General features: G+C 48.0%; 1 protein-coding gene across 4 annotated transcripts in view; it reads left to right on the top strand.

Moving 5' to 3' along the window:
• The first annotated feature begins 3,616 nt into the window (after positions 1-3,616).
• SLC25A42 (solute carrier family 25 member 42) overlaps positions 3,617-26,705 on the top strand; it is a 169,254-nt gene continuing 146,165 nt past the window's right edge. For 2 of the 4 annotated variants that reach the window (XM_078671154.1, XM_078671153.1), the window contains exon 1: positions 3,617-3,787. Coding sequence is in view for 2 of the 4 variants with exons in the window: in XM_078671152.1 (XP_078527278.1) it covers positions 7,135-7,139 (5 nt within the window). In the remaining 2 variants the exon portion in view is untranslated. Of the gene's footprint in view, positions 3,788-6,471; positions 7,140-26,705 lie in introns of those variants that run through there. The other 2 variants (XM_078671152.1, XM_078671151.1) reach the window with 1 other exon arrangement.

Here is a 26,705-nt window from a genome sequence, read left to right as displayed (position 1 = left end):
TCCCCTCACGGCTGCCCACCACTGCAGGTAGGATATCAAAATGCCCCCATGCACTCTCGGTGCTCCGCGTTCTTGAGGCGCCGCCAGGCGCAGCGGGAGCGTCACGAGCGCGCCAGGTCCCGGGGCTGCTGGGTGATGTGGTTCCTGATGCCCGGTTTGGCCGGGAGCAGCCCTGGTTCAGCGTCGCGTTTGCCGTTTCCCTCACGGCTGGACGAGTGCAGGGTTCAGTTGGCCGTTCCCCTCACGGCTGCCCACCACTGCAGGTAGGATATCAAAATGCCCCCATGCACGCTCGGTGCTCCGCGTTCTTGAGGCGCCGCCAGGCGCAGCGGGAGCGTCACGAGCGCGCCAGGTCCCGGGGCTGCTGGGTGATGTGGTTCCTGATGCCCGGTTTGACCGGGAGCAGCCCTGGTTCAGCGTCGCGTTTGCCGTTTCCCTCACGGCTGGACGAGTGCAGGGTTCAGTTGGCCGTTCCCCTCACGGCTGCCCACCACTGCAGGTAGGATATCAAAATGCCCCCATGCACGCTCGGTGCTCCGCGTTCTTGAGGCGCCGCCAGGCGCAGCGGGAGCGTCACGAGCGCGCCAGGTCCCTGGGCTGCTGGGTGATGTGGTTCCTGATGCCCGGTTTGACCGGGAGCAGCCCTGGTTCAGCGTCGCGTTTGCCGTTTCCCTCACGGCTGGACGAGTGCAAGGTTCAGTTGGCCGTTCCCCTCACGGCTGCCCACCACTGCAGGTAGGATATCAAAATGCCTCATGTTCCATCCAGTATTGTGTATCTTTCCGGCCCAATGATCACTTTTGAATTCCTCACCTCTCAGTCAAACAAGAAAACACATTATCACAACTAGCTGTGTGTTTCTTTTACAACTCGGGAGTGGCCCAAGTGATGCAACAGCAGACATCCCACATAACTCTGCTCGACTTTCACTTTTGAGCTGCTGCATCACAAGCTGACGCAAATTATAAACTGCACATATGTAACCGATTTAAAATAAAACAAGAAGAAAAAAAGGAGGTCTCTTCTAGGAGCATCCAGAGTAATTTAAAAAGGACAAACCTGATTTCTGATTCAAAAAGTATAAGCCACAGGCACGAACAACAAAAAAGTGTCATCTCTTGAGGACCGTAGTAAAAATTGCTGTAGGATTAGCAAATACTCTTTACTATGAGCATCCTAGACACCCCCATGCTCACAATATGTACAGGAGCCATCTTCCTTCGGTGTAACCACACAAAGAAAAACACCACTGTTTGTGGTGAATATTCAGGGAGTGCTTCATGTCGTCAGTGGCGAAAGCGAATTTACCAGGCCCGCCCGTGAGCAGTAACGGAGGCAAGTGAATTTCGGGTTTGCGCCTCACACTCTAACTCCTAAATAGTGTGTCTTAACTCCAAAACACCTTACACTGTCAATGGGGTAATTTCTATTTGTTCCTTTGGATATATAGATATTTACATACATAGATATGCATTTTACAAACTGCTATGCAGTGGTTTACAGGCTTTGTGGCAGGGGTTTTCTGGGTTACCTTATTCCAGTTTTGACTATAAAGCAGTCTCCTGGTATTCTGCCTAGTAGCGCTCTTGAGACCAATGGATTAGGACGGTATATAGATTGTCCCTATAAAAGAAGTAACCCGATTAGGGTCACCCAGGTCACTCGCGACCACCTCTCAACCTTCCACAAAAATGAAGAGTTGGTCAGCCAGAGAATACAAACCAAAGGTATTTTATTTCAGGTAAACTTGAGTGGAGTCCGGTCTGACTGGCCTCCTTGGATTGCTGCAGAGGGACTGACTTCAGCAAGCATGGCGACACATAATGTACATTGCAAAACCAATATAGACACGCCAGACTTGAAATTTCCAGTTGGTAACTGGTGAACAAAGGAGATACAGAAGGATGGGTTGCGATCAGGGTACATGCTATCTTAGCGCCCAGGCCACTGCCTGTGCCCGCCGCTCTAAGGGCGGGAGCAGTCCTATCTAGTGGGAAAGGTATGTAATGGCAAGAACAGTGTATTCATTAGCACAGCGAAGCTCAACCTTGGAGAAATACAAAAAAAATATTGCAGCTGCTTACAGCTAGGCAGATAGAGAGTAAGACGTAAGTTAGTTTTGATCATGGCGGCTGAATATCAAATGGTGCTGCGAATGCTAACTTAAAACATACAATGCTTAGAGAATTCGGCTAAAAACCTTTCTGTTCCAACACCTAAAATGATTCTCCCCATTTTCAAATTGATACAAAGACGCGTACTGGTCTGCAGAGGACCTCTGATGAACAGTGTTTTCACTGTTAGTCATTTCAAAGGGTAAGGCTCTTTGGGAGGCTGATGTTTTGTTCTATAATGCCATGCAAATGGTTGGTGGAAAGTCTGAGGAACCTGGGAGGGTGGTGTTTGTGATTCTATCCACGTATGGGATTCACAGAAAATTTCTGCTGTGCACCTGCTCTTTCATTTCTCCCTTTTCTGTTGTTTTCCTTTTATTACCTCAGTGTTCAAGTCTCTGAGGATAGGTGGTACTCAGTGGCGGGGTAGAGGGCGACAAGTGTTATTTATTTTAACAGCCCTTTGTGGTCGGTAGTTTAAGGAAGTTGTTGCTGCATTCTCTAGTGGGCCAAGTGCAAGTGGCAGCATTATTTTATGTTGGTATGATGGGTAGACTTAATATCTTCTCTCTAAATATCAAAGGCATACACCATCCAGTGAAAAGTAGGACATTATCAGAGTTAGGGTGGAAACTCAGAGGAGATGTGAAGCTGCAAGAGATGGGGATTACCCACATGGAAATTACCTCAGTGGACACCGGGATGTTTAAGTTTTTTTTTTTTTACTTTAATGCTGTGAGCGGCGTCCACTTCAGGGACACTGTGCTCTGTTTCTGCTTTTTTTTTTTTAACTCTGTTTCTGCTTTTTTTTTTTCAACTTTAATGCTGAGCGTGGCGCCAACTTCAGGGACACAGCACTCTCTGTAATGCAAAAGGTCTCGCATTTTCCAAACTTTGACATATTGGTATTGTAAATAATAATAATAATCCTCATTTGTAAAGCGCGAACCATCACCCGTTAGGGTGTCTAGGTGCTTGGGGCTGTCGGGAAGACTAAGCAAGCTATTGCCCAGAGTCACATGGTGCTGGGCTAATCTGCCGCCGCCCCGGGGATCGAACTGTGATCCCCAGATTTTAATGTCAGTCGCCTTGACCGAGGTGCCACACCTCTTCCTGACAATGCCTTTTATTATTCCAGGTTTTTTAAACACATAAATAAAAGGCATTGTAATTTACAGTGTCAATAGCTCAACATCTCTTAATTGCGAGACCTATTGCATTGCAAATGCTTGTTTAAATATCCCCTTCTGACCCTCGGTGTCTTTGAAGGAGCTTTCCCTGACCTGAAGTCCGTCTTCTATGCTCATGCCTCGGCACTCAGTCCGTCGTCTCTGCCCACGTTTCGCCAGGCGTCATCCCTCCCTGTCTAGCCGCTGCGGTCCTCAGTCCGTCGTCTCTGCCCACGTCTCGCCAGGCGGCCTCCTCCCTGTCTAGCCGCTGCGGCCCTTCAGTCCGTCCTCTCTGCCCATGCCCCGGCACGTGCAGTCCCTCCTCGCTGTCGCGGCTCGGGCTCGGGAGGGCGGTTGCAGCTGGCGCGAGCGCAGCCAGTGAGGGAGGGAGGCGGGAGCCCAAAGTCCCAGGAGTGCGCCCCGCCCCCGCGAGCCGCTGGAGCCGGAGCAGCCGCCGCGACCCCTGACAGGAGCTCCCCCACCGAGAAGGCTCTGGAAGCAGCCGTGAGTGCCGCTGTCACCGGGGGTGTGCTCTGGGTGGGGCTGGCAGTGAGGTGGGGAGGGGTGGGAGTGACGAGACCCTTGCCCGGGGCAGAGAGAACCCCCGGCAAAGTAAAAGGAAGAAAAGATAGAACCCATCCGACCCTGAGGAATAAGACCACTTCCCAGGCGTGACAGGACCCCTTCACAGGCATGACATGACTCTCACTGGAGTGGCAGGACCCCTCCCTTCCCAGGCGTGACAGGACTCCTTTGCAGGCGTGACTTGACTCTCACTGGAATGAAAGGACCCATCCCTTCTCAGGCGTGACAGGACCCCTTCACAGGCGTGACATGACTCTCACTGGAGTGGCAGGACCCCTCCCTTCCCAGGCGTGACATGACTCTCACTGGAGTGGCAGGACCCCTCCCTTCCCAGGCGTGACAGGACCCCTTCACAGGCGTGACATGACTCTCACTGGAGTGGCAGGACCCCTCCCTTCCCAGGCGTGACATGACTCTCACTGGAGTGGCAGGACCCCTCCCTTCCCAGGCGTGACATGACTCTCACTGGAGTGGCAGGACCCCTCCCTTCACAGGCATGACATGACTCTCACTGGAGTGGCAGGACCCCTCCCTTCCCAGGCGTGACAGGACTCCTTTGCAGGCGTGACTTGACTCTCACTGGAATGAAAGGACCCATCCCTTCTCAGGCGTGACAGGACCCCTTCACAGGCGTGACATGACTCTCACTGGAGTGACAGGACCCCTCCCTTCCCAGGCGTGACAGGACTCTCACTGGAGTGACAGGACCCCTCCCTTCCCAGGCGTGACATGACTCTCACTGGAGTGACAGGACCCCTTCACAGGCGTGACATGACTCTCACTGGAGTGGCAGGACCCCTCCCTTCACAGGCGTGACAGGACCCCTTCACAGGCGTGACATGACTCTCACCGGGGTGACAGGACCTCTTCCCTCCCAGGCGTGACAGTACTCCTTCACAGGCGTGAGATGACTCTCACTGGAATGACAGGACCCCTTCCTTCGCAGGCGTGACAGGACTCCCTTACTGGAGTGACATGACTCCCTTCCCAGGCGTGACAGGACCTCCGGCAAAGTGACAGGTGAAGGGGTGTGACTCTTCCCCCCCGCCCCCACCCGAAAGAAAAATACCACTTCACAGGAGGGACCTTTCCCCTTCCTTCCCAAGGCTTACAGAACATCCGACAAATTGACAGGGTTGGTTGGAAAGATGGGACCCCCAGAAAGAACAAGACTCCCTCCCAGACGCGACAAGTACCATTCCGAGGAGTGACAGGACCCTTACCCATGAGGGCCTAGACCCCCTTCCCAGACGTGACAGGATGCCCTCTCAGGACTGCCTAGACCCCTCCCCGAAGCTGACCGTCTCGAACAAAGTGGCCGGGGAAGGGGTGTGAAGGAAAGATGGGACCCCCTCAGAAGGAAAAAGACCCCTTCCCAGGAGTGACAGGACCCTACCTATGGAGACCAGGCGCTTCCCCAGCACAGCCGGATCCACTGACGATGTAAACATACGTGCGACCGTAGAGTGACAAGATACCAGAGTAGTGACGGGCCCCCTCCATCCAGAGGATTGACCCCCCTCCCCACTTCCAGAGCAGGGATAGGCTCCCTCTAGAAGCAGAGGCTTAGGAAGGGGAGGGTTGTACTGATAGGACCCTCTGATGATGTAGACAGATATGTTTTCACCCAGTGAGTAATCCACCTACCTACCCCACCCCTAGTATGAGTGACAAGACGCCAGTGGAGTGACTTGACCCCACAGTAGTTTTGTGACCTCTGTTAGTCTGAGGGGGGCCTAAAAACGGGACCCCAGAGTAGTGCTTGACCTTTTTTTATACAGAACGGGGAGCGGGTTACTCGAGGAGTGACGGGGGCCCATAGGAGTAAATATGACTCTTTTAAGGCTTAGGGGAGAAGGGATGTGCCCCAGGGGTGACATTGCACGTTTCAGGTGGAGGGCTGTTTGTGCTCCAGGAGAGACGTGGCGTTCAGATCTTGAAGATGGGGCTCTAATCCTCCAGGAGTGACAGAGCCCTGCTGAGGCTGCATGCAGAGCCCCCCCCCCCCCCGCAGGGGCACGAGTCCTGTGGGAGCATTAAGGTAGCCCCCCCCCCCCCCCACGGAGCAACAGGGCTGCCTTCCCCTAGCCTGCGCCATAGCCGTGGCGAAGCAATCAGGAGTTCCTTCCTTCTACATCCCTACCCTGTTTTATCGCGGCCTTGAGAATAACATGACCTCGCATGCCCTTCGGGAAGAATGTAACCACATCTCACTTTCATGCTCAGCGCTCGGCACCTAGATCATTGCCCTGCAGCGATCTCTGTGATCTTGAGCGGGTTCTCCGCCCCAAGGAGTGGCAGTGCCCGCCCCAAGGAGTGGCAGGGCCCGCCCCAAGGAGTGACAGTGCCCCCCCCATGGGCATGAGTGCTGCCAGCAGTAGTCACGCCGTGCCAGTCTGAGATCACCAAGAGGAGTTGCGCTTCCCAGCACTGACGCCTCAGTGATAGCCCCCGCACCCCCAAGTGTGGAATCCTCGATCTGACGGTGCGTGACAGCGGGCTTGTGTCTGCGAGTGAAGCCCCCGATGCCTCAAGAGAGATAGCATTCTTACTGCAGACAGCCCGACTACCCATGGATGACAGGCAAAGAGGAGTGTTGGCAGCGCCAGCCGCCCCTTCCATGGAGTGACAGATAAGAATTAGTGGGCCCTTTTGTATTAATCAGAAGCATTGCATCTTTATTTCTGAATCTCGGATTTTGTGCTCAGCTTCCTTTCTACTGTCAGATTTTACTGTCTGCTCCTCGCGTTGTTAATAGGGTGCTATTCAATTTCCCACGCTGTGCGGCGTTCTAAATACTTAATCAACCTAATTATTTTAATAAAACATGCCACGACACTCTACTCCAAATCCCCACCGTATCCTTCAGCTTACAAAGGCGTTTTCGTTGTGAAATCTGTAAAGATGGTTTCAGTGAAGACAGAATGTCTGAGTCCAGCTCTTGGCGGTGCTGACCTTGTCCCTCGGGTCTCCTGTAAACACAGGGATCCAAGGCTGCACATTCTCGCTGTGGCAGTCGGAATTCAAGCGTTGCTAATAAAATCCCAGTGTTCGTCTTTGTCACCAAGGCCATCTTGAAGGATTCGCCAACCCCTTCAGTCACTGGTTTACAGGACTGACTTCTAATCGAAGTTTCAGGACTTGGGCAAATACACATTTGTTTGACTGACTGAGGACTTAGGTTGTGATCTGTGAAGGTTCCTGACGTCACATGTGGGCCATAGGACACACAAGGAGGAACATTCTCATAGAGAGTAACATCGAGAATGACGTGAGTATATTGGCCCATAAGACTAGTTTCTTTGATATGTGCAACATTAACAGGTTTTCCTAGTCTCCCAAATAATATTGTGGCTTTGTTTTGGAAGAAGTAAATAGCAGGGGTGTTCCAAGGTTGAAATTGAACGAATGTTTCCTGCAGATCTTGTATAGAGGCATCTCTGTGTGGTAGAAACTGAAACCTCAGGTATGTGTTATTGGTTTACAGTAGGTCGGAAGTAGCAGGACGGACGTTAGGGTTGTGTAGACAGTAAACCTGGTAGTCCATAAATGGACCTTGAAGTCACATGTTACACCAAGTAATGGGGTCCCTAACTCACATCAGAGTGTGCAAAGCAGTTTTGCAGCAGCTTTCTGAGGTTGTGATTGCGTTAATGAAGAAAGATTAAATGTTACATGTAACAGCTTTTTGCTTAACTTTACTATAACAGCAGTAGGGAAACCAATACAGGTATTACTGATTTCCCAGGAATGGGAAAATATCTTAGACTTCATAGATGGAATTTGTTTGTGCTTCCAAGAGGAATTTGGGGCGTGGAGAAAGTTTGGCATGAGTATTAACATTAAGGTTTTTTTCTGCAGCAATTACAGATCTGTGACATTGTTGCAGTACCCCCCAACATATAAAGATCTCCAGCTATCTGGTTGCAATTCAACAGTACGATTCTGTACTTTCAAGATATGTATATAGCTGGTTTCATCCTATTCAGTCATTGGTGCTGGTTCTGTTAGTGAGAGTTTCACAGTTAGTTTAGTTGTAAAGCCAGCACCCAAAGGAAAGAAAGTGGGATTAGGTACATGATAAAAACAAGGTATGTATTTATGCAACCTTCGGGGACCCACCCACCAGAGGTGTAAGTGAATACAGATAGGTACGTTAATAGCTGAGGCTGAACAAACAGAAATCACCTTTGGGGAGGAGAATGTCCTAAATTTGTTAAGTTTAGATCATTTTGATCCTGGTGAGTGCAAGAGTTCGCATGTTCGACTGCTGTAAACGAGGTTAGTGAACCATGTGTTCTGTGTGGTGGTTCACACTGCCTCATTTAGAGTGTTTACGAAACTCCAAATGTAAGGTCAATGCTGTTTAATTTCAATACCTTTATAAAATGCATATGTGATTCCTATGTCTGAAGTATTTGTGTATGCAGGAGATGTGGCTTACTTAATTTAAGTTGCATGTATTAAAGCCACACCCAATATCCTAAAAAAAATTGTCTGAAAGCTCAAGGAAAGCGTCACACTAAAACACAACATGTAGGCAATAGCACATAATCGCCACTTGTGATGTGCAAACATAGAATGAAGGCGAAGAAAAAAATGTAAGCACGTCATGCCTTATTGCAGAAATTTGTATTTTTGCAATTGTCATTAGATCATTCTATGAGTAAGATGTTAAAATAAGCTGGGATTTATATGCCAAAATATGCAAAAGGGCCTTCTATGCGTTTGAAATGGATTTGGCATTTGATGCTTATGATTCGCTTGCATGTTTTGCGTGTGAGAATCCACTTCGTGTTAGTGTGTTTAATTTACAGTCTGGTATTTGCAGCTTCTGTTCGGTAAAAGGCACAAATTGTCCTCATGGCTAATTATCAATATTGACAGCTGTTGCTTGAGGTCTTGAAGAAGAGTGCGCTTCACTGCTAATGTTTAAAATTAAAGTCCTATATAAAATACCAGAATTAAATTTTAGTTGAGAACCAACTTGCATATCGCACCACGCCGATCCGTACATATTATAGTAAGTTGAATGATATGTTTACTGAAAACAATGTCTTTTGCGTTTCTCAATCTTGTCTGTTCTAGCTGCAGATAGATATTTAGTTTTGTATTTTGCGTTTAAGTACTTAACATTGGCCCGGGGTGATATTAAAGCTGTTAGGCAATAAACATTTTGAAAGGAGCTACTCTTATGTGACAGGATTAGTATTTGTTCGCTTATTGGAGTTCATAAAAACTTAATCTCCAACCTCCTGTTACTACCTAGAAAGAATCCCAGTACAAGTACTAGATTTGCAGTGATGTATCTATGTAGTAACACTATTTGGCACATATTTCAGATATTCTAAGTTGTACACCTCGTGTTCCCTGCAGAGTATTTCACAGCAGCTGTACTATGTGGGTTTAGAAGTGTGACATTCAGTGAGTTACACAAGCATTGTAGATACATAATTAGACCCAAGCATTCTTTATACACTTAAGGCAAAAATATGAAAACAATGTAATACAGTTGGAGACAGTTAGGCCAGAGGATCAGGTTGATGTAATTTTAGGATATTGTGGACATCTTATGTAACTGTATTTTTTTTTTACAAATAGTGTATCCGATTTGAGTTAACTTGTTCTTTTCTGTTAAACCACAGTCTGAGCAGTTTCTTTTTAAAAAGAAAACATGTCTGGTTTTCCGTTGGAATGATACATCCATGTATATTAAGAGGTTTATATTATTTTTACATATTTAGTGAAATCAGCTATTGCCCCCCCCCCGCCCCCTTAAGACTGTAGTATCATTGCTCAAGCACGAGTTGAGGTAATAAAGTTAACATTGATTCCTACCCTGCCGTCTCCCCTCCCAAGAGGGTACATAGAGAGAACGTTCCATGGTTGCTTAGACAATGCCATAGGTACAGAACAAAATGCATAGTAATGACACAGCTCTCATATATACATTAACTCGGGTGTTAGTGTGTAGAGAAACCGTTGTGCAATGTTTGACCTTGGAGATCTACAAGCTAAGAACGAGTTCAGGGCCCTATGCCTTGGGCTAGAACCTGTGCTGGCGTCCCCTCCACTAGATAATTCAACGGGGGCTTCCAGGCTGCTTCAGTCTTTATCATGCGGCATGCCCCAGGTTAATATCTCCATGAGCATCCAAAGTCGGGCATGGCATTGGCCTGAGGGGTCTTTCTTTTTCACGGCTGCTGCAGCGGTGGTCTTGGCTGCCCCCTAAACAGTTCCACATAATCATTTTGCCTCTCTTAGATATTGTGTGAACTCATTCCAAACAAAGCTAAGGATTGTTTCCCCAGCATAGGGTATCCCAATATATTGTGAATCCCAGACTGTACATCCTCGCAGAAAGTCACTTTGTGGGCATGAACACCTGGCACGAAGGAGGTCGTCGATTTCACTTCCCTCCCTCCAGCATAGTAGGCATAACCCAGGGTAACACTTGTGCAGTTTTGCCAGATACTTATACCATGCATACAGCAATTTATACTGTGCTTCTTTATCTAGCACACTGTAGGATACTTCGTTTAAGCCAAGCATATTTTTAACTGTACTTCAGGTTCCTCTGACCGGGCTCAGTGTTTGATGCATTTGACTGCACTGTCTCGGATGCATTTTAGCTACTGAGAGGACCAATAGACTGTCTTCAGTGTGTGGCAGTAAGTTCATGTTTTTTTGTTCAGTTTCTTGAATTTCTTTGCTTTCAAGCAAAGCATAAATGTATATTTGTTGTTATAAACGGAAACCTCTGGGATGTTACTTAGCATAAACATTATTATGGATGCATGTTATGCAGCTGTGCTGTTGCCTTTAATTTAGCAGTGTCTCATAAACCTAGCCAGAAAAGTTATGGAAACAGCTGCATGGATATTTGAATCCTTAATGTTAAATAAAATAATAAATCCTGTTGATTTTGAGATGAACATTTGTAAGATCTATAGCCCAATGTATCACCTTCGGATAAAGCATATTTCATATCCCCCAACTCCAAATCTGTATTTTTTTCCCTCAACAGCTTGGAGGTGCCGTGATTAGCCTGTGTGAGTGACCCATGTAGTGATTATGGAGCGATATAGTTCAGTCCGGTCTCTATTTGGAACCTCTCTAAGTTATCCTAAGTAACGCTGGGGTCCTGTATCACTAATATGTGGATGACACCCATCGTATTTTAAGATTTCTACTCTGATGGAGATTTTTTTGTTCTCTAACAGCTTGAAAAATGTCCAAAGATGGATATTTATTCATCTCTTGAAACTCGACCTGTCTAAAAGAAAATTTCTCTTAGCCTCCCCCAAAAAATCAATGTCTCCACTCATTTATGGATTGAATGCAGATTTTTCCTGAATTGTAGACCAACTCTCATTGATGCCAAATCCTGTGGTTTCATCTCAGTAACTACCGTAACCTACAAGGGAAAATCTCTGCTTTAGCTAATACCACAGGGTACCAGCTTAGGCTGGTATGACATATGCGGCAGGTCAAGAATTAAAAACGTTAGTTTGTTTTACTTGTTCTTTTTAGATTGGAATATGATACTTTGCTCCACACTGGTCCACCAAAAATTCATCTACCCATCACCTATACTTTAGTCCCGGCTGCGATTTCTATTCAGTCTTACTCAGCTGTTCCTTCCATCCTCTTCCGTTCTTAAACCCTCCTCTGCGTGCCATGGGCCTGTGCAGCGCTGTGGTCTCGTCACTGCTCCTTCTTTTCCTTTGTGCTAGTCTGTTTTACTGCTAAATGTGACCTGTCTCTGAGGTTTGTCACTCTTCCTTGATCTCTGGTGGAGACAAGCTTATTTTCCTTCAGCAGGACCGTATGTGTTGGTGGTTGGAAGTCCCTTTGCCTTGTTTGACATCCTTCGAGCTTCTCCTTGTTCTGTGCCTGGGTGAGGCAGGCCGCTCTGTTGCAGGTTCGCCTCCATGTCCTGCTGGAGTCGCAGGGCCTGTTACTCTCCCTAAGGGGGTGGATGGAGAGGCCTGGGACACACCTAGCTGTGTGAAAGCTGCACCTCACAGATGAGTCCCGAGGAGGCCAACCCTGGGTTGGGTTGCTGTGTGCCCGTTCAGAGGGGCATGAGCTGTTGACTTGGGGTGGGTTGCCCTTTTTGTGCAGGACCGATGGCCGACGGTACAAGGAGCATCTGAAAACCATGGCATGGGACATGCTTGGAGTGCCCATCAGAGCGTCCACCCCGCGGAGGTCACTGGTAGGCATGGAATATCGGAATGGCGCTTCCTTCTCATCACTTCTGGGAGCAGTTTGCCTCGACCCAGGCAGTGATCTCTGAGTCCACCAGAGGCTTTTCAGAAAGCACGTAGTATTGGGGTGAGGGCTGCCGAGGTCAGAGCTACGCAGCGCCGCTCACATCTACTTCCAGGGAGGCTAACATGTTAGGCACGTCCCGTCCCAGGTGCCCCGGGCGACCAATGTGAGAGCCGAGTGCATTACCTGATGGAAGGACCTGTTAATGTCCGCTCCATTCTCGCGGCCGTCAGCCCTCGTCTCAGGAGCTCCCCGGGCAGCAGCTCTGCAGAGTCAAGGTGACCACTGGTCTGTGTGCAGACCTGCCTGCCTCGGAGGGCTCTGGAGCGGCTGCAAGGTTCAAGGAGATAGACCAAAAATGATATCACGGAACGTGCGTGTGTCGTGTTTTAAAATGCCAACTCTCCAGGACGATGGAAGCTCCGCATTGTGCGATGTGTGATCTTTTTTGTGTTCAGCCTGTTGTGAAATGAATCCCTTTCCCACCCACCCCTTGAGGACGCTGCCTTCCCATGGGACGGAGGACATACGTCTGCCTCCGCCACTCCAGTGCCATGCTGGAAGTCCCTGCCACCTGGACGAGCGCCCAGGATATGCGGGCACCTGTGAGTGTATGGTGAACATTAGAAGATGGAAGCCCTTAACAGAAGAGGTACCCGCCCATGAAAGGTCCCTGCAGGATCACAGGCCTTAGCCGAGCCTGGCGCCCTCTGTGCCTCTCCACAAGGGCACCAGAGCCCGGTCCCGCTGCCAGTCAGGCCCGTCCAGTGCCCTTGTGCAGCTGCTCGGAACAGACCGGGTCCGGCAGGACGTGCTGGTCGCTCCTGCTTGTCGGACCCATGAAGAGAGCTTTTGTGGGTCTGAAGCTGTTCCTGTGTCGCTGCTGGCTGCAAAGCGAACAGTGCCCGTATCTGTTTATTTGATGCTTTCCTTGCAGGACCTACAATACCCAAGACTGATGTTTAGTCCTGGCCGTGCCCTGCTCCTGTCAGTGCCCAGAAGTGAGTTGCTGGCACTGTGCAGGAATTGCAGATTGGGAGAGCTCATGTGTAGGCATGTGTATTTTTGTAAGCCTCGTCTAATATTTAACACATAATAGCGTTTCATTGATAACTTGGCAAGTTCTTCTTGATGGAGGTGGAAAGAAAGCAACGCTGGCCTCAGTTCCCATGAGGAACAGGGTCAGGACTGATTTGCATGGGTTCAAACTGGGGGGGCGTGGTGAGTAAAAGAACGATGGATTAAACCCAGATCTTTGTGACGGGATGACTGTTTGCATTGTTCAGCATTCCGTCCATCATTTGTTTCTTTTCCTTTTGTTGCTCTAAGTGGTAAGGGTATGCCCAGACGTGTGTCCTGTGCTCACTGCGCCACTGGATTCAAGCTAGCCTGGCTGATGAGGGGTGATGCCCCGAAACCGGTCCAGGATGCTTGTTTCCAGTCCAGGGAAGACCTGACTTAGCAGTTCGGGCTTGACTGTTGCCGTGAGGAACAGGGTCCAGACTGATTTGCATATGGCTGGGGTGGCGTGGTGTTCAAAAGAAGGATGGATTAAATCCAGATCTTTGTTACTTGGGGTGAATGTTTGCATTGGTAAGCATTCCGTCCATCATTTTTTCCTTTTGTTTCAGTTGCCGGGAATCCGAATTTTGCCTGGCTATGCAACAGTAAGTTTCAATTCTATTAAGGACACGGAGGAGAGGATTATGCTTTATCTTTCTTCACTATATTCTATTCATTTCTCCACAGCAGCGAAATCAACACATTAACACTTTTTTTTTTATCCATGGAAACATCCAACTGGAAACAAAGCAAAATTCCAATAAGCTTAAACAGACTACAACACCCATGAGTCCATCACATAACACCAGTCCATAGTCCTTCCTCAGTGTCAGTACATCTTAGAAAGGTCCTTCACCCTGGTTGTCCCTCCTCTTTCTTAGCGCGAAGGCCTCGGAGTCACTGGTCTTGTTTGGCACCATCATGTCCTAAAACACAAGACACCGGTGAAAAGCTCCAGAGAAAACATAGCCTCCACCAATCAAAAGATAGTTACGTAGGCAAGCATTCGTATACCCACTATACCGACGTAAAGGAAATGTTTTTACTTACCGCCGTACGGGCGGGTTCGCACCACAGTGCCGCGGGAGGGATAATCCTCGCCTCCGTGTCCTTAATAGAATTGAAACTTATCGTTACATAGCTAGGCAAATTTCGATTCTATCTCAGGACCGGAGGCTCCGATTATGCTAGTTCAAAGCTTACTCACCACTAAATGTGCAATATCCACCACTGGTTTAAAGTAAAACCGTTTAAAAGTGGAATCTGAGCACCAATCAGTAGCTCGCATAAGATCTTCCAGGCGAGCGCCTAGAGAAAACGCCTTCGAGGCCATGGCACCTTTGGCTGAATGAGCTCCAAACTTTTTTTGTGTCGATACCCGCCTCTTGCTTGACCCAGCGCACCCACCTCGCGATGGTGGGCGAAGAGACTGCTTTGTGCGGTTTCTTTAAAGCAATCAGGAGCTGCCGTTCGCCCTGAGGGCGAAGATCTAAGGTTAAGTCCTCGTAAGCCTTGAGGCACTGCACCACGCAGAGCTTGGCCATTTCCGCAAAAACCGGATAGGAAATTGTTCTAGAAGCAGACTTTGTACGTCGACCAATCGTAAAGGTCACCCCATCCGGGTAAAAAAACTCGTGCTGAAACGTCAAGAGCACGCATATCCGACACCCTGCGGCAAGAAACCAAACACAACAACATGGCCAGCTTAGCTGACAGCTCTTTCAGGGAGAGGTACCTGTTAGGCTGCCAAGACAAGAACAGATTGAGGACCACATTAACATCCCACAGGACAGAGTACCTGGGTTCCCGGGGCAATGACAAACGAATACCCTTCAAGAGTCGGCACATAAAAGGGTGTACACCCACTGGAGTTCCATCAATCGGCTCATGACCCGCAGAAATAGCAGAACGCATAGCGTTTATGGTGCGGTATGCACGACCGTCTGTTGCCAACTCAGCCAAGAAGTTCAAGATGGGAATGAACCCTGCGACCACGGGATCCATGTCCTGTCGTAGACCCCAACGTAGCCATTTCGTCAAGGCGGACCGATAACGATTTGAGGTGCTGGCGGCCCATGCCTTTGATAAGAGATTCAACTGATCCCGATAGGCCTGGGAGCGACCAACGTCGTCGGAAAGGCGCCATGCCATGAGAAGGAGAGAGCCCTGAGAAACCAGGTGATGTTGATCTCCTTCCGGGTTCCGAAGAAGAAGAGGAAACCGGGGGAGTAGGATTGGAGAGCAGCGTAACCAACACCACCTCCGCCTTCTGGCGGCGGACAATCATGGAGAACGGTGGCAACGCGTAACCTCTCTCTCGACTCCACTCCTGCAGAAAAGCATCTGTCGCCTGTGCTAGCGAGTCCGGTCTCCAACTGCAGAACCTCGGGAGTTGGTGGTCCAAGCGCGACGCGAATAAGTCTACTGAGAAAGGACCCCAAAGGTTAGACAACCACTAGAAGACCTGAACATCCAGCTTCCATTGACTGGAATCCTTCAAATGCCGGGAGTGCCAGTCTGCGACCTGGTTGGCCTGACCCGGCCCAGTACCGAAACGTGGTGGGCCAAGCAAAACCCCCAGGACCGGGAGCCCTCCAGGTGGTTGATATAACGCACCGCAGATACATTGTCCATCTTCAACATAACGCACAAGCAAACCCTGTCCCTGGTCCAGCACCGGACCGCGAAAGAGCCTGCCAACAACTCCAGGCAATTGATGTGGAGCTCCTGCTCGTCTAACGACCAGGCGCCTCCAGTAGAGAAATCGCCACAGCGGGCCCCCCAGCCCGACCTGCTGGCATCCGACTCTATAACGATGTCGGCGGCCGCCCCAAAGATGGCCCTGCCTTTCCAGGCGTCCATATGGGCTAGCCACCATGACATTTCCTCCTTGACCTCGGCGGATAGGGGAACCAGCTGGTCGTAGGACAATCCTCTTCTGAGATGGTGCACTTACAAGCGCTGCATCGCACGATAGTGCAGGGGCCCCGGGAAGATTGCCTGGATGGATGATGACAGCAGTCCTACCACACAGGCAATCTAACGGAGGGAAATGTGAATTTTGGATATGGTCTGCCGTAGCAGATGACGGATCTTGGCCATCTTGCGAGAGGGAAGGCTCAAGAACGCGTGGACAGAGTCCACCACAAAGCCCAGGGAAACGATGGAGTGCGTCGGGGAGAGAACTGACTTGTCCCCATTGATCACAAACCCCAGACTCTGCAAAAGAGAAACCGTCTGTCGCACCTGACCGGACAACGTCTGAGGAGACTGAGCCATCAGAAGGATGTCGTCCAAATAGACGAGCATCCGAACCCCCTGGCACCGAAGGAATTTCACTGCCTGATGAAGGACCTTTGTGAAACACCAAGGTGCCGAGGACAGTCCAAACGGAAGGGCGGTGAACTCGTAAATCTGCTGCCGCCATTGGAACTACAAAAACCGTCCATGAGGCGGATGAATCGGTACTACCAATTACGCATCCTTGAGATCGAGTCGCGCCATCCAGTGGCCTGGCAGAAGAACATCCTGGTGGAGATGAATCTCCTCTTTTGAAGTGGTGGTACACCAACCATCCATTGAACTCTTTCAGGTTGATGACCGGACGACGCCCCAGTCGGTCTTCTCCATAAGGAAGATATTGCTCAAAAACCCTTGGGGGTGCAAAACCGGCCGACAGATGGCCCCTTTGCGCAGCAGCTCGGAAAACCTCCTCGTCGACCAGACCGGCGTCTGCCTCTGAGAATGAGATAGGACGAGGAAGACCCCTTTGGCGGGGCGAATCCTAAAACTGGATGTGAAACCCCTGGATTGTTTGCAAGACCCAGGCATCAGTCGTGAACGCTCGCCATGCCTCCTGAAAGGACGCTAGCCGACCCTCAATACAGACTTGAGAATGCGGAATCAAACTTACCGCCGTTTGCAGGACAGCCTGAGTTGTTCCGGTATCCTCCACGGCCACGGAATTTTTGTCCCCTGGTCAGGTAAAAGTTGGTATAATTGCCGGAAGTGCTGTACTGACCCCGCCCGGGGCCTTATCCCCTACTGGGATTGGACTGCTGGCCAGGGCCGGTCGCGCGTCCCCTGCCCCGACCGGCCCCGTTGGAAAAACGGTTCTGGAAGACCCTCTTGATGTTGGACTGGGCCTTGTCCAAACTTGTGAAGGTGGCCACAAACTTGCTCAGCTCATTCACAAAGGGTTTCCAAAGAGGCCCCCCTGCGCAACTGCCCCGGCCTCCGAAGATGCCAGGTTGCCTAACTAGGGGTCCAGCTTAATGAGGAGCGAGCGTCTCCGCTCAGTCGAGAGGGCACAGTTGGCGTTACCTAAGAAGATAATCGCCCGCTGTGCCCAATTCGAGAGGACGTCCGGGGATATGACGGAGCCCGACGCCTTTGCCTCCTCCGCCATATCCAATATTTTTGTCATGGGCTCCACTGCATCAAGAAGCTAGTCCTGGCAGGATCGCCAGGAACTATCGATACCCTTTCGGGGGTACTTCATACACTTGGCCAGGAAAGTGGCCATCTTGGAGTCAAGCTCCGGTGTGCAGGCCACCTTCCCTTCCAAGGTGGGGCGAGGACACTCAGCCCGCAAACAACCCCTTGCTTCCTTCTCCAAGGGTTTGCGGAGGCGACCTGCCACGAACTTGGCAACCTTGTCCCCAGGCGCCCAGGCAGCTGACCTTGGGTGGACCATGTCGTCCGGGTTAAGTATGCCTGAGGAGTCCTGGGGCAAGTCGGCCGCCGAAATGGACGGACGTCAAGACAGCGAAGACCCCTCCTCGTCGTCTGAGTCTGCTGGGGAGCCCCCATTCAGGGATGGCGAGTCTGGCCCAACAGATTCCGCAGGAGTCGGGACCGGCGAAGGCACAGGGGGCGGGTTGGACGGCTTAGCGACAAAGGCGTCCCTGAGGCGGTTGAAATTGTCCAAATCCACTGCCTGGGACCGTCCTGGACCCTCCTCCACACGTCCCTTCTTAGGTAATGGGGGACCCTCCCCCTGGGGCAAGGTAGGTGCAGAACCCGGGGAATCTAAGCGGGCATGGGCCAACTTGTCGCATTCCGCTATGATGCGCTTCGTAAGACGCTGCTCCATGGGCGCCACCACATCATTCACACATTTGAAAATGGAGTCATCAACAGCCTGAAAAAATTGGTCGTCCAAAGGTAAGTACTGTTGCTCTTCCTCTGCACTCATACTGACTATGCTCCCAAAGGACACACCCTACAGCTCAGTCCAAAATCTAAGGTTTCACCCCTTTACCTCAGGGAGCCTGTCAGAAGCCCTGCACTACTGTCACCAATGACCAGGTCAGCCTGTACGCCAAGGACTCTCTTCCCTTGAAACACTGCAATTGGGGAACAAGGGGTTAATCCCTTACTAATATGGGCAGTCTGAAAGGCTGCAAAGGTGTGTGAAGCGGGGTAAACCCCGACGTGTAGGCTGTCCGGACCCCAAACGCATGCGTCCTCAGGCCGAGCCTGACAGGACACCAACCGCCACCCTGCGTGCTAGAGGCTCCTTGAGCCTATCGGACACAGTACCTGCCCGTAGGCGATTCACGCGGCGTTGCCGCAATACAGACCCCCGCCGGGCGTGCAATTTTATAATGAGCGGAATTACGGCCCCACCTCCATCGAGCAAGAGATGGGGGACGGAGTTATACAAATGGGCGAGTAGCTAGAGTTCCGTTAGGTTTCAGAATGCTAAGCCTTCGGCCAATGATTAGGCTCTAGATATGGCCAAGGCTTGGGACACGTTGGTGCAGGCGCTGCGGGGGTTCCAGCAGGAGGGGGATACTTGAACTGTCCGAACTGTACATGTGATACTTACGAATGCGCACAAAGTCATGGACAATGTCCATACAACTGGTGCGATGTTCTGAACAATGTACCTGAAATGTGCCCACACCAAATGCCAAAAGGGGGGAGGGATCCAGGGGTTTCGGTGGGAGTAACCTTGAAGACATGTTTGGCGACTTTAAATGTGGTGGAAGTTGTATTGGTTTGTATGATGATTAAAATCAATTTAATATGTTTGAAAAAAAATTACGCCCTCCCCGGGGCGTCAGGGTAGGGGAACAAGGCTCTCAGGGCATGTGTCTCGCGACGCGTCTCTCCTGTTCTGAGGAGACGCGCTGCCGAGACCAACGAGACCCGGGAGCTCCCCATAGTGGCGACAATAGGGGACCGCACCACTGGGGATAGCCGCGAAAGGAACAGAGCACTCCCGCGACAGGTAAACCTGCGTAAAATAGCCCAAAACAAGCAGAGTCCCCAATAAAGTGAGGCAGAGACCTGCCAACAAAAGTTTTACAAGAATTAAAGCACTCAATGAGCAAATAAGCAAAGAAATAACCCAGAAAGCACCAGAACAAAAAAGGTGACTTATCTGTTGCTGCGGAGCAGCGAAGAAAGAGGAGGGACAACCAGGGTTAAGGACCTTTCTAAGATGTACTGACACTGAGGAAGGACTATGTACTGATGTTATGTGATGGACTCATGGGTGTTGTAGTCTGTTTATTGGAATTTTGCTTTGTTTCCAGTTGGATGTTTCCATGGATAAAAAGAAAAGTGTTTATGTGTTGATTTCGCTGCTGTGGAGAAATGAATAGAATGAAGTGAAGAAAGATATAGCATAATCGGAGCCTCCGGTCCTGACATAGAATCCTCTTTGGGTTGCTTTACTTTGTTGAATAAGGTGGAAGTCTGATATTGAACTAGAAAAGCTCCTTGTTTAGTTGTAGCACTCATGCTTTGTGTTGTGCCATGTTCTTTCTCAATTTAGCCTTCCTGTAGCATTCCTGTCTGTGGATCCCTCTTGTTTACCGGGGCCTGAGCTGTCCTTTGGTCTCAGACTCTGCCTTTTCTCTTGTGTCTTCCCTCTTCAGTACTTTAAAGTATCTTCGCCTGATATTAGCACTAAACCCGCAGCCACCGTGGCATGTAAAAAGTTGGCGTTTGTGTTATGTATAGGCTTCTTGTGTAACCAAAAGCTTTCTGTGATTTAAAAAAAATTGTACAAACTCCATGGCCCTTAATGAGTTAAAAGTGAAAACTTTCCAAGTAACAAATTGTGCTGCATGCACTTCCATCAGTCATTGCAGGACGCCTCTTTCTGCTCTCCACATAGGAATGGCTTATCTCGGTGAGCAGGCACCAGTCGCGCCCAGTCATGAAATGTGCACTCCCTGGGTAGAGAGGCAGAGCACAAGGAGATTACCGTTGAGAGAAGCCTGCTGCCTGGAGGAGCATCTGGTACATCTAAATATAAACCTGTGATGAACTGTTAACAATTCATTCTATGCTACAAACAGTGGAGAACAAACCTCACTTAAAATGAAGAAAACTGAAGGCAATGATCCATCTGCTGGAATTTGTGAAATTTAATGACCACCATATTTTAAACATTTTCTTTTTCTGAATTAATACTTCTAGGCATAAATCAATGTATTGTACACAATCCAGTATGGCTATCACGTCTGCATCCAGGACGGACCAGTATGAACACAATAAAAATAAAATAAAAAGTCTAATAGATAATGTAAAAATGGATGACTTTCTATCCTAACTAATTAGTTTATCTTAATTATGGATTTTTAACACGCTTAGAGATGTGAAAAAATGTGAACCATGAGTGCAAGTGACAGGATCATATCCAAATATTTCAAGACATATAGCAACAATATTGGGTTTCAGACCCAGTCGTAAAGAAAAGGTAAAACCGCTAGGTTGATACAAGCAATGAAATTTCGTTTTAAATATAGAAAATCTAGTTTTCTGGGGTGAGACCTGGAATTTAGAATGTTGGTTTTAAGAGTTATCTTCACAGCAGCACAAAGGGATGCTTATTAATGACAATGTGGTTATGTAGATTTTTAGAGACTTAGGGGCTCATTAGGATGGAGGATTTTCCGCATTCTCCGGGCCAGCGGAAGCCACCGCCAGCCCGGAGGATGCGGAAAATCCTCTGCGGACCCACCAAAGCCCCACCGCCACATTAGGATGGCTGGTGGGTCCTGGTTTCAGTCCGCCGCTTTTCCGCCGTGGTGGACTTACAACCGCGGCGGAAAAGCTGTAACATGGCTGGCGGTGTCTATCAGACACCGCCAGCCATATTAGGATAGTGTAAAAGAGATGCTTTTCCACGGCGGCTTTTCCGCCGTGGAAAAGCATACGGACTTTGACTTCGGGGGCCCGTTGCGGGCCCCCTGGGTGAAGGGGGGGTGGGGGGTGCACATGGGGGGTACCCATGGTACCCCCCTGCATTTGTATGCAGAAATCGGCAGGCACCGCGCGGTGCCTGGCGCTTTCTGCATACAAATGCAATGTATGCATTTTTAACATTGCGGCGGGTGCAGCTTGAAGCAGCACCCACCCCAATGTTAAAGATAGGGGATGTGACCTCCAACCTGGCGGTCACATCCTAATCTTCACGGAGGGAACGCCGCTGCCCAATGCGGACGTTCCCTCCTACTCTGGGGTCGCGGACGGACTCAAGTCCGTCCGCGATCCTAATGAGCCCCTTAATGCAGATATACAACAGCGTCAACCAGTGGCTTGATGCGTTTATACATATAGAAATGGGTGAGTCTTTGTAAAACTGGTATATTAAACTACTGTTGAATGCACTGATGACAGAAACTAACATCACCACTTTAATTCTAGTGTTTTAACTGATTAATGTTTCTCTGGGTGTCCCAATACTCGTTGAGAGCATAACATAAAATTATATATATATATATACACTGATCAAGCGTGGTTCAAGATCAATGAAGAATGATTTACAGAATTGTATATACTGATGAAAAGGTGAACTAGTAATAATAAAAACTCTTTGCATATAAGTTGGATCTCAGTAGATTGATATATGCAAAAAAAATTGATTAATGGAATACTGAATAATGTAACTCTAACCCCTCAAACAGGGATCTGAACCTACATTCATTGTTTTTGCTCACCACGCTATATTATAGTTTGGACTCAGCCATATGCAAATCAGTTTTGACCCTGCAGCCTATGGGAACAGTCCAGCCTGAACTGCCTGACTAGGTCCTCCCTGGACCAGAAACGCATATCCTGGGACTAGTTTCGGGGCCTCACCTCATCAACCAGGATAGCTTGACACCAGTGGAATGGCGATTTATGGGATCCGTGTCTGGGCATACATGTCCCACTTTGGGTGATAAATGCTAAAATAATTATTGATGGTCGGAATGCTGAGCAGTGTCACTCAGCCCCAGTCAAAGATCTGGGCTTAAATCCATCGTTGATATGTGCCCTTAATTATGACTATTTTTTTCAGTTGTTTGATTACTGCATGAAGGTCTGAAACAGTGTCTGAATTTTATTTTGCTGTTTAAGTGGTTTTGTATAGTAAAATAGACATCTACCCATCATGCCTTGATGTGCTCTAATGGTTCAAACGTTATTATACCATCCGATTTCTTCCACTTGCCTATTGAAATATAGATTATGATAAAAACCATCTGATAAATTGAAACAGCTTAGTATGAGACTATTGCTGTATGTTTGCTGACTTCTGTGTCCTTTCTGAGACTGCCTGTTCTCTGAAAGTATGTCCCCAAGGAACGTGCCTTAGCACATTGTTTTTCGAGGTTTGCTTTTAGTTTGTCACCTACATCTTAAAACCATTCAGTCTGATCCTTTAACAGAGCTAACAGCACATCTTTCTATGTAGATTTTATGGTTAACTATGTTTGTGTTTTTAAATAAAAATGCCACTTGCGTTCTTAGATCAGCTTAGTACATTTCTATAACCAAACAGAAGACGAAGCCGAAGGCTTCTGAGCAGAGCATTGGGGGTCCTGTTTGTTGTGGAGGCTGGGCCCTTTACCAGTAACCATACAAGTGACTCTGGTTGGTTTTGTATTAGTGCTACAGCATGCAGGAGATTTAACAGGATCTCTGTAAGCCGAGCTGAGCAGGAGCTGTTTTACAAAAATGTGTTTGAATGTGGAGAACATTTTTTTATGTTATGCCCACCTCCCTGGGTGGCCGAGAGGTACCTGTCTCTTGTTTTTTCCGAGGACAGACATCTAAAGATGCACCTGTCTCTTGCTTTTTCCAAGGGCAGACATCTAAAGAAGTCAGACAAGCCGCCCGTCAGAAATCTCAATCTCAGTGACTTTATCAACTTTTGACCTAGGATTTTTGATTCCTATTTGGTTATCTATGTTCTGTGATTGTAACCTGCCTCTAATTCTGCCAGGCAGCTGGAATCCGAACTAAACAGTGTTTCAGCACTTTTTCTGGCCACAGAGGATCTCGCTCTTAACTTGGCAGTAGCCTGCTCGGGACGGCACCAGATCTTTCACCTTTTCCCACTTAGTCTGAAAGGATGTGCTGCTGTCTGCCTCCTCCCGGGTACGCTTGCATCTGCAGAGGCTTCTGTTTTCACTCACTTTGCCAGTGTTCAAAACTTTGTAGCAGTCGCCATGATCAGTTTGATTTCGCAGCAGGATAATGAATGGTTCCCTTGGGCTACATGTGCAAACTTCACACTCTGTGATGCTCTGGCCCAAGACCCATTTTATTAGTCTGTACCCTTCAAATGCTTTTTTTTAACAGCGTTATTTTTTATTTTAACCATGCTAAACGTTATTTCACTTACGGTATTACATTATATCAATTTGACAGCACATCGTTTTTATCTGTTTTTAAAACAAGGACCTCTTTCCGCACCACACATGGGGAGTAATAGAAAGTTTCCAAACTTGGGTGATTCCTAACATTGGTGTGTGATCAGTAGTATCTCCATAGGTGCTGTCAAAGAAAATATGCTGTTTACTTTGGATTGCTAAAGAATTTCAGCAGGGAGTGGAGTGAAGGAAGACCTCAGTTTTTGCTTTAATTTTTTTCAAAATCTCTTTCCAGTACGTTTGTATATGGGTACCAGACCACCATGCATGCAGCAAGGTACCTCTCGCCACACATTTGAGCTGCCAGACCTAGCCTGCAGCTTAGTAGGGGAGAGGTACAATCTAGTAATTTGTTTGCGTTTTCTTTATGCTTTATGCAGAGAGTGAATTTAGCTGCCTTCATCCATATTTTTCACTGTGTCTTTTTCTCAGTGTTATGCATATTTGTGTTTATATGTGGGACACAGATCTCTAATATGGCATTACAGCCAAGCTCATACCCTTTTGCTTGTGCTTGTTTACAAACATGGCCTCTGTACTAATCATCTTTCTTTTTACCACAACCTTTACTTCCTGTCTGTTCAACCAGTGTAGTAGTTTTGTTAATTTATATTCCTCTTCTCGCTTCGGGTCCAGGTTGTCTCTAATTTTGTCTTGTAGCAAGTTCTTCCCCCGGTATCCTGTATATGTCACTTTAATAAGTGCAGGCTGAGGCGGAAGGTCAAACCATAACAACTGTATCATTACATACAATAGAGCTGGGCTGGAGCGCTCAGCTCGTGCCAGACACATAGCATTTCCATTACGTAACAAGAATGCAATATACATAGGCTTTCGTGGCAAATTTTATCGATTGTAATACTGTATATATCTTTATTACATGCAGGACCGGGAAGTTGTATGCATATGTAATTGATATGGAACAAGCATAAATTGTATGATTATGGATCATTTATGATATATTTTTTTAACTGAATAAAGATTGTTACTACTTAATACATTTGAAAAATGAAATCTACTACAGTCACCTAGTGATGGCTCCACCTACAAAAGCTCGGGTGTAGAATTTCCGTCATAAAAGTTGAGTAGTATGTTACTGGTGGCATGGAAGAGGGGTATGATGTAATACCTTTCTTTCTTACTATAGACTTCTGGCAAAATCATTGTGACTTGTAACAACAAGTGGGCATCCTATTAAGGAGGGCTCTTTGCAAATGCGCATTAATATAAGAGGTACGTGTGGGTCCACCACTAATGAAAGCACTGTATGGTTTATATTTAGTTATGTCTATATGCCAATGTATACATGAATTCATCTCTAATTGTTCTTGTAACCAAATCTGGAGAGCAGTAGGAGTATATCTCGAACTTCCAACAAATAAGGGGTAAACAAATAAGGGGTAAACAACACCCCAACTGGGGGGCTCAGGGAAGGGACGATGCGCTTAAAAAAACCTTGAAGTGTGGGGGGGGTGGAGGCCTCTGGGGGGGGGGAGATAAATGGCTCCTCTACTGTTCCGATGTCGTGGGGAGACACCGGCTGTCGACCCCTAGAATAGGGTTCAAGAACGTCATCAAATAGTTGTAGAGACGAGGAGGAACCAAGCAAGAGTGTTCTATCCTGGGAAATATTGAATTAGTGGCTGCCAATTGCTAGTAAATTTGACGTCAGTGTGGTTGATACGTGCGGAAACCAGTTCAAGGGCTAGAATATGACATAGGTGAAGAAACCATGTGGCTACAGGGGGGGGATTAGGTTTCTTCCAAAATAAGGCTTCCATAGTAGGCTTCCAAAATAAGGCTTCCAGGAAGTAGTTGTTATATTGAGCTGTTATGTTTTTTCTAGTTGATTCAATGCCCATTAGATTCCCAATGTTAGACAAATGTCCTGATTTGTTGCCTTTGCCTCAAATTGTAAAGCCCTCTGATATCCTTCGGGATCAAGTTTGCGCTATATAAAACTTTATAAATAAAATAAAACAAAATTAGGTCTGGCTCTCCAGGGGCGGCATGGCAGGGATTGAAGTAGGATTTGGGAGAATGCCTGCTTCACTTGTACCTGTGGTTTGCTTTTAGGATTGTGCTTCCAGTTGGGAGCTGGTCTGGGCATCTTGACTGTAGGGTTGAATGTTGGATAGACCCAGTCCCCTCCTTCCTTGTGGCTCTGTATAGAACTTTTTCGTGACTCTGGGGGTTCTGGTTCGCCAATCAGAACTCTGTAGCGTTTTTTGAATTTGTGATCATACTCTTGAATAGCTTTTGAGCATTTCAAATTGTTTCGAAAAACAGTAATCTACACGATTAAGCAGTCTCTGTAGGGGGAAGGATATCTTACAACAAAACATCTTTGACTCATTCCGATCAATTTGGCTTCTTGGGTTCGCATTATTAATATTTCAAAGTAATTTATCAAAAACTGAAAGTTAGCAAAGCTTGCTCAGTAGTACCTCTGGAGAAATATACGTGTCAATATCTTGTCAGTCCCTTAGGTTAAGCCGATGTGTTGTAAATATGTCACTGTCATTCTTGTTTAAATACGTTTTGACCTTTGCCCGTGAATCCGCCTAATCTCTTGTTTGTGACCTGCCTATAGGGTGTGTCCACCTACATTCTTTCTTGCGTTTTTGGACTTTCTCTCATGAAATGCTCCCTGCTGGGCAGATTATGCGGTTTAGTAGGTAAAAGTTCAAGTGAGAATCTGTTCTGGGCTCCTCTCATGTTGTATACTGTACCACCGTCTCTTCTCTCAATCCAATTATAGGTGGAATAATTGGTTTTACTGTTTACTGTAATAGGAACTCCCACTAACATGGCTTAACAAAAAGATGTACGCTGCA

The sequence above is a fragment of the Lissotriton helveticus genome, chromosome 12 (assembly GCF_964261635.1).
Source record: "Lissotriton helveticus chromosome 12, aLisHel1.1, whole genome shotgun sequence".
NCBI lineage: Eukaryota > Metazoa > Chordata > Amphibia > Caudata > Salamandridae > Lissotriton > Lissotriton helveticus.
The sequence above is the reverse complement of the archived record's forward strand: the minus strand, read 5'-3'. Positions and strand labels throughout refer to the sequence as shown.